This window comes from Bos taurus, chromosome 15, assembly GCF_002263795.3.
Source record: "Bos taurus isolate L1 Dominette 01449 registration number 42190680 breed Hereford chromosome 15, ARS-UCD2.0, whole genome shotgun sequence".
In the NCBI taxonomy this organism is placed as follows: domain Eukaryota; kingdom Metazoa; phylum Chordata; class Mammalia; order Artiodactyla; family Bovidae; genus Bos; species Bos taurus.
The window spans coordinates 48991564-49004828 of NC_037342.1; the positions used below are offsets into that span (position 1 = coordinate 48991564).

The 13265-nt window shown below is 35.9% G+C and overlaps 2 protein-coding genes across 2 annotated transcripts; one reads left to right on the plus strand and one right to left on the minus strand.

Moving 5' to 3' along the window:
- Window positions 1-1441: 1441 nt before the first annotated feature.
- Window positions 1442-2386, plus strand: OR52E1B (olfactory receptor family 52 subfamily E member 1B). The gene has a single exon (NM_001390707.1). The coding sequence runs from the start codon at window positions 1442-1444 to the stop codon at window positions 2384-2386; it is 945 nt and encodes a 314-aa protein (NP_001377636.1).
- Window positions 2387-6869: 4483 nt separating this feature from the next.
- On the minus strand, window positions 6870-7846 carry OR52S1C (olfactory receptor family 52 subfamily S member 1C). The gene is given in 2 exon segments (XM_024975651.1): window positions 6870-7060; window positions 7063-7846. Coding segments are annotated over 2 exon segments (975 nt in total).
- Between the last annotated feature and the right edge of the window lie 5419 nt (window positions 7847-13265).

Sequence of the window (13265 nt, forward strand, 5' to 3'; positions counted from 1 at the left end):
CTTTTATTTTTTCTCAATCTTATAATTTACTTGCTTTTGATTAATTATCTTAATTCACAGTTTTATCTCCATCTGGGATCAAAGTCTCCTTTGTAGAATTTCTCATGCAATGTGTCCAAGGCTCAAACAGCAATGTGCCCTTTCAACACACACACACACACACACACACACACACACTTTCATGCCTTGAAAGATTGTTCTAATACAGTTTACCTGTCTAATGCAGTGTCTCCCTGTTTTGCACAGGCATATGTCCCTTTTATGTATATGTCTATCCAACTCTCTCTCTATTGAGAGACAGAGTATGTGAGTGTGAAAGAGAAAGAAACAACTCAATTACAGTGTGCTCAGACTTATTAAGGTGATATATCATGGTGACAACTTTGTATAGTAAAATGAAAGGTAGATTTCATTTCAGAGAGTGACATGTATAAATTAACTCATTTTACTTGACTATTTTGTGATCTTTTATAAACCTGAACATTAATATTTGTGTGTATGTATATATATGGAAGACACAAATAGCAGGCTCCATTTGCCTGCAATCAGAAGAGAAATGAAGAGGGAAATATACATGCCATACTAAGCAGACCCAGTTTAAGAAGATCATCCAGAGATGAGGTTTCCCATGGGTTCATTGATAAAACTTCATAAAAGGCTATTTTATGATGTTAGAAATAACAAGAAAGGAGAGACCAGAAGATGACTATGACATGAGGAATGGTTTTGGGTGGCTTAAATAGTGGAAGGCCAGCACAGATCCAAAGCTGTCTTACAAAGTTCTTGTTACATTTATAGTTCCTTTTAATAGTGTATTGTGTATGCTTAAGTCAGAAATGTGGTATATTCATAATAATAATGGCTGTCATTTTCTAAAAGATAGCTTTTTTTGAGATATAATTCACATACCATACATTTCTTCTTATGTTTAAGATGTATTCCTACTTTGTATATAAAATATATAGTCATGAATCAACTAGTTTTTCTATAAAATAATAAGAAGTTTTCAGGAAATATTTTGTGTACCCAAGTAGCAAGGGAACAACTTATCTTAAAATTATTTTATTAATTTGAATGCCCTATTTGTATGACTCTTTCAACCAATAACATTTTAAGTTCCACCAGGAAAGATACCTTGTTTAACTCATCTTTTGCATTCAGTCTTAGCATAGAACTCAGTGCAGATATGGTAGATACGCAATGTTTGTTGAACTAAAATATAAAATTCAGTTGAATGAATGGATTTGATGAAGCACATTAAAATCTTGTGGCCACGTTTTACCATTAAATTTCATAGACTTTCAGGCCTCTATGATGCAACAAAGCCAGCAGTTATAGTAGATGTTTCACTGATCTCTTCATTTTCTCTGTAGGATGAGATATGTTCTCTGACTGAGAAGATCTTGGTCTCTGAAATATTTCACTACAAAAAGATCCCCAAATGATGGCCTCACTCAATGCCACACTATTTCATCCCTCCTCTTTCCTTCTTCTGGGGATACCTGGACTGGAACATATGCATATATGGATTGGTTTTCCTTTCTTTGTTGTGTATCTGACAGCTGTACTTGGGAATACTAGCATCCTTTCTATGATTCAGACTGAAAGTAGTCTCCATCAGCCCATGTTCTTCTTCCTAGCCATTCTGTCATCTGTTGACCTGGGCCTGTCCACATCCACCATCCCCAAGATGCTTGGCATCTTCTGGTTCAAGCTGAGCGAAATCTCCTTTGAGGGCTGCCTTATCCAGATGTTCTTCATTCACCTATGCACTGGCATGGAGTCGGCTGTGCTTGTGGCCATGGCCTATGATCGCTATGTGGCCATCTGTAACCCTCTTCACTACACACTGGTGCTGACAAACAAGGTGGTAGCCATCATCGCATTGGCAGTCCTCCTGAGACCTCTGACTTTTGTCATTGCCTTTGTTCCGCTCATTCTAAGGTTACCATTTTGTGGGCACCAAATCATACCTCATACTTACTGTGAGCACATGGGTATTGCCCGCCTATCCTGTGCCAGCATCAGGGTCAATATCATCTATGGCTTATGTGCTGTCTCTGTCTTGGTGTTTGACATTGTAGCCATTGTCGTCTCCTATGTACAGATCCTCCGTGCGGTATTTCAACTTCCTTCCCATGATGCCCGGCTCAAAGCTCTCAGCACCTGTGGTTCCCATGTGTGTGTGATGCTGGCTTTCTACACCCCTGCATTTTTTTCATTCATGATCCACAGGTTTGGCCAGAATATACCACGCTACATCCACATCCTTCTGGCCAATTTCTATGTAGTCATTCCACCTGCTCTCAACCCTGTAATCTATGGTGTCAAGACTAAACAGATTAGAGAGCATGTGCTGAAAGTATTTTCCAAGAAAAAAGCATAACTCTGGTAAAGAATCAAATCTAAGAAGGGAGTGGCACTCTATGGTCAAAATGAAATATTTGGAAGCAATAGAGGCCTATCTTAGAGAAGACCTGTCAGCTTCCTTCACAAACCTAAATTTAAAAGTTAGAATCATGTCAAATGCATTAATAAAGGTGTTTTATAATTTCCATTGTTTGAAAATAATTCAGCCTCTTCACATGGAAGAAAACCAACACTTTGTTTTGCTTCTACTATGACTCAACAAAACACATCACATTCCATAGTCACCATCAGTTTGAAACTAAACCATGCTGCCCCCACTGAAAAATAACACAAGCAAACAAAAAAGATCTTTATATATTGATTTAAACAAAAATAAATGAGTTACGCTGATCATTGCTAGTTCTAAAGTAACAGATGCTGGAGCACTTCCCATATGCCTGGAACCCCTATTAAAAAGAATGCTGCTCTTGACTTTGCCATGTTAATGTTAGAAGATATAAAATTGACACTGTGTATATGCTATGTGTGAAGATTAGAATTTTCCATGAACAAAACTGAGGAAAGTTGACACTCTTTGTAAAGGTGTAGTTTTTCTCTTTTCTTTTTTTTTTTTTTTTAAGCTGTATTGTGTTGCTTGTTTAATGGATGAGTTCTTACAGAGTCTTGCTTGCTGATACTTCTTTTCAAAGGAACCCTTATTTTTTAAGCAGTTTGTCTCTGTGTTTTCTGCCATTCTGCCACTCCATAGAAAGTTTTATCCTAATAGAATGTTGGAAGCCTTAGATTTCAAGTCCAGTGTTACCCCTGTGTTTGTGTGTGTGTGTGTGTGTTTAAGATGAAATTCTAATTCCATGCACTATCACTCACTATTTCTATTTCTATATGGCTTTACTGACATTATTTGTAGAAAAGATTCAAGGGAAAATATGTTCGTAAATCTTGGCCAATAAAACTAAATTTTTAGCTATATTTTACTGCAGGACTCTCAGAGCTTTTAATTAATAAATTATTCATTTTAAATTTTGAAATTATCCTCCAACCATACTATGACACTTGTTCTATAGAAGGCACTTTAGGAAAAATTTTCCACTTATTTTTATTGCAATGGAAAATATAATGTCATAAATTATTGGAGTTTGCATTAATTAACATCACACCGTGAACTTGGGTTATTAAAAAACAAACAGTTATGCTTTGGATTTTCTAGAACCTTACTGTGGTTCTAGAAAATTAATTATCCACTTATTCTACTTATGACATGGACTCTAGTTGTATAGCCTAATTTGTACTTATTTCTACTTATGACTGTATTCAGTCTGGAAAGTATTCAGTCTGTTTGTATGTTTTGGTTAATTCGTGAAGAACTGGTATTTAACCTTTATAAGTCTGGTAGAACTCACCAGTGTAGCTATTTAGGCCTGGAGACTTCTGTGTTAGAAGGTTGCTCACTACAGGTTCAAATCTTTAAATTGGTAAGGGACTACTAAGGCCATCCATTTCCTCCTGCGATTTCTTTGAATGTCCTCAGTGAATGAGTCACAGGATTCATATCTCTCTAACTTTACCTTTTACTCAGGCTGAGGGCTGGTGAGAAGGTTTTTTCTAATGTCTATCCCAGTATCAGCTTTGGATCACCCCTTTATTCCTGTGTCACAGACAAGACCAATCTCCAGGCTCTCCACACTCCCTCAGGAACAGAGCATGGTGCTTTGTTACTTGAACCCAGTGATTCTGCTGGTGGGACCTGGAGGATGGGGCTGTCTTCTGATTGTTCTGTTTCGGCCTGTCTCAGGCAGGTGTAGTGTTCCTGGATACTGAAAGTGCAGATTTCTCTATGATTCTGCCCCTCCCCCAGGGCTGCAGGAGACTTCTGATGAACCTGCTTCAGCCTGGGATTATAGAGTCTGTTTCTACTCCTTTACCTCACAGGCAATGGATCTTCACTTGATGCTTAGGGGACAGGAACTGGGTGAGGTATAGTCCCCATCCTACAGCAGATGCCACTCCCATCTACCAAGTCTGTTCCGTGATGCAAGTCTTCTCAGGCCTCTAGTCCTACTTTCCAAGAGTAGGCTTTCCAAGAGTACCTGGCTGAGCTCTAGGGAGAAAACCTGAGTGGGTCTAAATTCTCATTTGTGTCGTACACAGATGGCCCTCAGCCATTTTATATTCTCAGTGGGTCTACACTTAGTTGTGAGGAGTTCATTTGAAAATTTGAACCAGTTCTTTTTTACAGGCTTGTATGGCATATGGCATCTTGGCTAGTAAGCATGGACCTGTGTTTCATACATCTTTGGCTCTGCCTATCTTCTCTGAGGTTTTGTGTTGGTTAGTTGCTCTCTAATTTCAGTCATCTGACATTTTCAAGAAAAGTATGGATTTTGATTATTTAGCATTTTTTATAAGTTTTTAGGGACACATCTTCTAAGTTTCTATATTCTAATGAAAAGCTATAACTCCTGGTAGGAATTTTAAATCATGTTACGTCCTTTAAGTGGAAGGATCTTTATGTGTTCATTCTCAGTTTCCTACAACAGTATTTCTCAAAGCTTGGACCACCGAATCATAAGTACTCAGTATGATCTATCAAAAGAAAATAGGATTTTATTTATGAGACATGTGACAGAAGTTCTGAATCTTAATAGCTTTAGAGTAGGTCTGAGCAATCTGTATTCTTAAGAGACTTTAAGCCTCCTTAATCTTGAGAACTATTATTCTGGAAAGTTGAAATTTGATTATTAATCAAAATGGTTCATTGCCAGAGGGGGCGGAAATCAGATAATCTTTAGGAAGTGAGATGCTTGAATGTAGAATTGGCTAACTCAAAACTGGACACTTCCCTTTATCCAACACCGAAGGGCACGCATGTGCACACACATAAACACACACACACACACACACACACACAATTGACTTGACCTAATCCACACTGACTTTTAATTATCTACCTAACGTTCCTGATGTCCTATCCTTCTGGAACACTTTTATGATTTTCTAAACCCCATAGCCTTGGCTAATTGCCTATTTTGTATTAATACTTCTATCATAGCACTTGTCACACTTACATATCAGTGTGTAATATAACTAGATATAGTGTAGTGGCTAAGAATGTATATCTATATATGGAACTACTATGAGATTAGAAGAAAATTATGGTTTTAGAGCTGGAAAAGACTTCCAATTCTAGCTCCTCGACTCACTAACCCATTGAATATGAGTTTGTTGAACTATTTAATATAGGATATTTATGATAACTAACCCTAGAAAATATTATAAGAGTTAAGTCTTTATGTATATAAAATACAAAATGAAGAGCTTGGAACCTAGCAAATGCTTAATAAATGCTGATTCACTTCCCATTTTTAGCTTGAATGGTAAAGTACTTGACTAAAATATTTCCCCATTGGTCAACTAATTTCTCTGTGCACATCTGAAGCTGAATTTTAGCTGCATCTGTGAATTACCTAGGGAACTTGAAAATATGAATGCCTGAACATGATCCCTCATAGTTTTACTTTCTCTAGATTTTTATTTACATAGAACCATACGGCATGTATTCTCTTGTGTCTGACTTATCAGTTAGCATGATGCCTATGAGATTTACCCATGTGAACCTGTGTGGTGTGTGCTCAGTTGCATCTGACTCTTTGCAACCCCCTGGATGCCACCCACCAGGATCCTCTACCCATGGGATTTCCCAGGCAAGAATACTAGAGTGGGTTGCCATTTCCTTCTCCAGGGGGTCTTCCTGGCTCAGGGACTGAGCATCTATTGCATCTCCTGCATTGGCAGGCAGACTCTTTACCACTGAGCCACATGGGAAGCCCCATGTGAACCTTTAAGACATCAAGAAAAGCAAAATTATTTAATGACAAAGAGAAAAGATAATAAGGATAATTTGGTCAACACGAGCCTATTCCACTAATAATAGATTTCAAAAGACTGTAGGAGAATAACTTGAAAAGGCTAATAAAATGTAATAACTAGAGAATAGAACTGCCTAGTTAGAGAAGTGTCATTCAAGAAGAGGGTGAATTGAAGAAAATTTTGGTGAACAGATAACAGAGAAGGTAGCACCAAGAGACTCTGACTAGGAAAGTATTAAAGCATATGCTTGAGAAGGAAGTATATTTCGTCAAGAAGGAAGAACTGGGGCAAAAAATGGAAATTTCTAAATCTAGTAGTAAATTTTATACTGTAAGCCAAAGATGTGATTATAAATCATGTTGATTTTAAATTTCTCTTACTTTTTACCTCATATGATTCTCCATTTTTGAAACAATATTTTATTATTTTGACAAAGAGCCTTACTTGGTACTATACCTGCCTTAATGACTATGACAACATAGATGTAATAATGTAATAACTCATCTTTGGGTAAGTTACTTCCCATAGAAAAACCTTAGCCCTAATTAAAAGAAGTTCTTGATGAAGAAACCACACATTCACAGTTAGATAATATAATGTTTGTTCAGATATTACTTATGAATAAAAAAGATTTAGTTCAGAAACTTTGAAAAATTGAAAAATTTAAGAAACCTGTCTCGTATCTTCTTGGTCCTTACCCCATAGATAATGGGGTTCACCATGGGAGGGACTAAGAGATAAATGTTGGCCACAAATATGTGGACATGGGGCGCCACATGGTGCCCAAACCTGTGAGTAAGGAAAGAGAAGAAGGCTGGAGTCTAGACACTAAGATCACACAGGCATGAGAGCCACAAGTTCCCAAGGTCTTGAGTCGGGCGTCCTTGGATGGGACATGGAAGACAGTGTAGAGTATGAGGACATAAGAACAAATGATCAATATGAAGTCCACTCCTCCTGTAAGAAAGGCAACAATGAGGCTATAGGCTCTGCGGATTCTGGTCTCAGCACAGGCAATCTTGATGAGGGCCATGAACTCACAATAGGTATGGGAAATGATATTTCTGCAGTAGGGAAGCCACCGTAGCAAGAAAGGGTGAGGAAAGAGAAGTACTGTGCCCCGGAATACAATTGCTAGACCGATGCACCCAATTGTAGAATGTGTCAGAATAGATGCATGTCTCAGTGGATTACAAATGGCTATATAACCGTCAAAAGCCATTGCCAGGAAGAAGCCAGACTCCATGGTGGAGCAAGAGTGAATCAGGAACACTTGGGTGAGGCAGGCTCCAAAGCGAATCTCTCCATCATGGAACCAGAAGAGGCTGAGAAGTTTGGGCACAGCTGTAGTGCACACAGTAAGGTCAGCCAGAGCTAGCATGCAAAGGAAGAGGTACATTGGCTCATGGAGGCTAGAATCTGTCTTGATAATGAAGAGAAGAGAGCAGTTTCCCAGTAGGGCCAAAAGATAGACCACACAAAAGGGGATGGAGATCCAGATGTGAGCAGTCTCTAATCCAGGAATGCCGATGAGAATGAAGGTTGATGGATAGATATCAGTCTTATTATCTGCTGATGTAATCATCAGATGTTTCAGTTTTCCCTTCATGGATTTTCATCTAATGCAAACAAATCAGAACATAAATTTTGAGGCCTCTGAGAAGTTAAGTTAGCCAAAATGCAGAGAATTATAGTCTATGGAATAAATACAATGTCTGTAAATATTTTGATAGAAATTATTTCATTATCTGTCTGAGTGTGAAATATTATTTCAGAGTTATAAATTTCAATGTGGCTGCTCTGTAAATGCTAAATGAGAAAAGATATCTAGATATCAAAAAACTGGAGTTACATATATGAAAGCAAAATCTTCCATCAAGAAGAAAGGGATATCAGTTGAAAGCTGAAGACTATGTAAGAGTCATGGGTTTGGATGATTTAGTAACAAACATGCAATTGTAAGATACACACCAGAATGAAACAGGATGGGTGATAGAGTATTTTGAATGGAAAATAAACTTTATTTTAGATTTTAGTTATAATAGTTTGGGCACATGCCAAATTATAGGAGGTGGGTAGCTTTGAGATTTAAATATTGCAGTCCTGGGGGACTGTTGTAGAATAAACAGAAGGGGGTTAATTCAAACTAACATGGGATTCATGCAGGATGATGGCAAGAGTGAGCCTGATGACGATGTGTCAGAAAATGATCAGTTCATTGCATTGCTCATGACCCACATCTGGCCCCAGAATTTGTGTTTGCTCTAGTAGATAAAAATTACAATATTGTTATAACCTGTATTCTGAGCTTCCTTTACTTTTTTGGGATTGTTGTTTAGTCATTAAGTTGTGCCCAACTCTTTTGTGACCCCAAGGACTGTAGCCACCAGGCTCCTCTGTCCATGGGATTTCCCAGCAAGAAACTAGAGTGGATTGCCATTTCCTTCTCCAGGGGATCTTCCCAACCCAGGGATGAATTCATGTCTCCTGCTTTGGCAGGTGGGTTCTTTATCACTGAGCCACCAGGGAAGCCCTACCCTTGCTTACCTTTAGGTTTATGTCTACATTCATTGAGCTAAAACGAGTTTTTACAAACTTTCCCTTTTTGATCCTCAAATGAAATTTTGTATCCTTTTATCTATAGTTGTGTTTCCATCAACATTCTCCTATTACTCATGTACTTTAAGTTTCATTCTTTCTATTTGTTCTACCTCTTTACACAAGTTAAATCTATTTCCCAGTAGAAAATAAGTGGATTAATTATGCAGAGAAAAATTCATACAGAAGTGAATGCAATTTTCCAATTATTTAAAACAGGTTTTATCCTTACTTGCAATCATGAAATTAAAAATGAAAATGAATATGATAGAAATCACAGTTTATATTTTTAACCAACAGAATATCATGATTTTTGATATCAAGCATTAGAGAGGTTTGAGCAAACGAGCAACTAGTATGCATAATTGGTAGAAGACAATTGACCTGTTAGAGAAAAAACTGCATAGTAACTATTCTTATGAAACAAAAGGTTTGGCTTATCAATTTAACTATTTGCCATCCTAGGGAATAATGCTCATATATACATATGGAGGGAAGATCCTCTGGAGGAGGGCATGACAACCCACTCCAGTATTCTTGCCTGGAGAATCCCATGGACAGAAAAGCCTGGCGGGCTACAGTCCATAGGGTCACCGAAAGTTGGACATGAGTGAGTTACTAAGCACATAGACATAGAAGTATATACAGCGATTCTCATTGTAAAAATGCCTATAATAGAAGAAAAAATCAAGCATCCAAAATGTCCATCAAAGTAATATCAAGTTAAAAAATCTGTAGCATATTATAGAGTACTCAGAAGCAATTAGAATGAAGTAATTTTTATATATTTACATATAAAATATCCAAATGAAAAATGAAACAGAAATTCGATTTTTCTGTTAACACAAAAGCACAAGCAAAAATGAAACATGTATGCTTGTGTGTGTGTGTGTATATATATATATATATATATATACACACAAAACACATTTATACTAAAGCTTTTACAAACACAGAAAACAATCAGAAAGGGTATACTTAGGAAGCATAGACTTAGAAAGAGCCTATATTTGGGACTGTGATAAGAATATAATTTAGCTGTATCACTGTGGTTACCTTTTTTTATCAGCACCAGTGTAGTCGATAAATTCATGTGCTATATATAGTTTACGGTAAGTAAATAAATAACGCAGAGTTGCAATGGTATTCATTATAAAAATATAAACCATGAAATTACAGAGGAGATGAGGCTTTCCTTCTCTTATAAAATATTGAAACATTTCTCTTTAAATATCTTTCCCACATCTCTCATAGAGAACTTGTCAGTTTGTGAAAGTGGTGACCCAGTGTCTTTGTTCTTCATGGTGGTATTTTTCCACATAAAATCCCTCAATAACTCAAGAATTTACTCACATATCACTCCTCTGAGATTACTTTTCTAGTTATTTTCAACCATTATTTGATACCCCTCTTCAGCGTCCCTATGATGTATACACTTACATGTCTCTATTTTGCCATACTGCATTTTTATTTCTGTACATCTTTCACATTTATTATGGTACAAATTCTTACTTGATAGAGTTCATCTCTTTTCATGTATTTGTTTGATGTTCCAATGAATGAATGAACAAAAGAAAAAAATAAGAACCTAAGGGAGTGTTATTTTTTCTGGTAAATAATTTTATTTAAACTTAAGACAAACAATGGAATCACTATAAACTGACTCTGGTTCATACTAATCCCCAAACACTATAGTACATTAACAGTTTATACTATTTTCATATTATTTATACTATTCATACTATTAAAACTTTTAATACTACTTTAATACTGTTTATACAATTTATTTTATCATATTAAATATTTAAGACATATCCAAGAAATTAAAAATACAACAAAAATAAATTATAAAAAAGAAATTCAACAAAATTAAATTATATCAATATTTTTTTCTTTGTCTGATTATAGGGGAAAAAAAGAGGGAATGGAGGAGAAGAAATATCTGATTTTAAGGAGGAATAAAATAAATGACCTATAACACCTTCTGGCAAAATTCTGCATCTCAGACTTTCTCCATGCTGTTAAATATTCTATATAATTTTTTATTCTTGTTGTTTTTTTAAACTTTTTATTTTGTATTGGAATATAGCCAATTAACAATGCTGTGATAGTTTCAAGTGTGATGCATTGATACATGAAAAAATGTCAAGTTACAAAATAAGAGCATAGTAGATCCTGATATTATAAATCAAAACCCAAAAGACCTTGTATGCATACTTAGAAGAGTCAAGAACATGGATGTACATATGAGTGAAAGATAGTGTATAAAATAAACACACCAAAAAGTAAAAAAGAAAAAAATAAGTTCTACATCTCTATCAAGCTTATAACAAAAATAAAATAAATCAACATGAACTGAGCTTCTATTAGATATTATATTTCTTTATACTGAGGGCATTGTCTTACTGAATCCTTAAAGGGACTTTCTAGATAGGTACTCAAACATATAACACAGATATGAATAAAGTAAATGATGTTCACATAGGTTCCTCAAACTCTTCTACAATGAATTCAAGGAGCTAGAATTGGAACCCAAGTGTAATTACAAGGTTTGCAATTTTGTAAAATGTTATATTAACCATTAAGAGGCAAGTGCTCCACAGGATTCAGTAAATATAAAATAACATAAGGCATGTTAGACAGTTTGGGGCAACATGAAGAGTTATTCAAATACCAGAGATCTCTAAGGTTTGTTCAGAATGTAGGGCTGATACATCTGCACTCCCATCCTTTCTTCATGGCCTTTTTCTGAAGGCCTGATCTAAGTAGAGAAGCCCATGCACAAATTTATTCTCAAGGAAAGCTGCACCCTGATTCAACTCACATCAGAGTAAAACAGAGGCCATCTGTTCAGGGGTCATAAATCCAAAGGGGCTCAGTTGCTCCAAGAAATCTTACACAAGCCTGTTTTTCACAGCCTATTTACCCTGATGAGAGTCCTGAAACCTTCCATCTGGCTATTTTCAACCTAGCCTGTGACACAAATGAGAGCAAACTGCATTGCCTTACCTCACCAGGGGTGCTCCTGGGATGAGGATGAGTACCCACCTCAACTGAAGAAAACTTCATAACTTACAGCTTTTCATAATGAGCTCAGTTATAGACATGCTTCCCATTTTCTGAGGGTCCCATGGGCATTGAGTGGGAATGGTCTCCCTAGAGTGTCAGGGAAAGATGACACTGGGAGTTAAAGATTTGAGTTCAGAAATCAGGTTGTAAGTCTTTAGAGCTGACATCTTCATAACAGGAAAATCCAAGAAAGGGGACGGGGAAAGATGAGTCTTCCTCAATTGCCTGGAATCTGCCTTTCAGCAGGATTGCTTGCATTTCAGAATTGCTTGTTTTTAAAAATAAATGCACAAATCTAAAAAGTAAAGATAATGTCTAGTCCCTTTGTTTTAAATAATGCCTTTTTTATTTTTAATATAAGAAAAGATAAAGAAAAACTAATATCAATCCTAAAGTCACCTTGATATTTAAATTATATATCATAATTTTCATATTTACATGATTTTAAATATTTAAATCATATTAGACTAAATTTTATAGCATAACCTATCTCAAGACATGATATATACTTTCTTACTTTCATATTAGTCAGAATAAATTCCACTGATTTTTTTTAAATGCACATCATGGTGATTTGATATATAAATATATTTTGGAAGGATTTCCCCTCCTCCCACATCTAGTTAATTAACATATCTGTAACCGCACATATTTATTTGTATGTGAGAACATTTGTGTGTGTGTGTGTGTGTATGTATAAGGGAGAGAGCACTTAAGTTCTACTCCCCAGCAAATGTTGATTATATAATACAGTATTATCAACTATAGTCCTTAAGGTAGGTGCTAAATCCTCAGACCTTATACATCTTATAGCTGAAAGTTTGTACCCATTTACCAATGTCTTCCCATTTTTTCCCCTAACATAGCCCTTGGCAACTACTTTTGTTTTGTATGTCTGTTTCTATCACAGAAAATTTATTACATGAAACAAATGAAAATGTGACTTTGTTGAAAACTGAATAGCATTTAAACATTATTGTGGAAACTTTGACATCTTTAAACAATCAAGCCACTGAGGTTTATTGCTTGATTTTACATGTATGTATTCCAGGCTAGCTTTTGACCTTTAACTAATGTTTGAATCTTTATTGTGTGTGACAATCTCACTAATTTCATTCATTGTACAACTTAGAATTTTATCATTTAACTTTAAATTTAGTTATATTCTTTATGTTATTATTAGTGTGTCTTATATACATTACATATACACAGTGAGAGGGGAACAGGCAGGAAGGCCAGGCGTCTCCAAACGGAGGAAATAGGCTATAAGTGCAGATATTTTTATCTCTCTCTTAAGCAGCAGGAGGAAACAAACTAATGTTATATTTTTTTTTCCCCTTCTCTATACAAATTTAAGAGAC

What these genes read in the sequence shown, in the direction of transcription:
- OR52E1B (NM_001390707.1), top strand. Translation starts at nt 1,442, where the DNA reads ATGATGGCCTCACTCAATGCCACACTATTTCATCCCTCCTCTTTCCTT.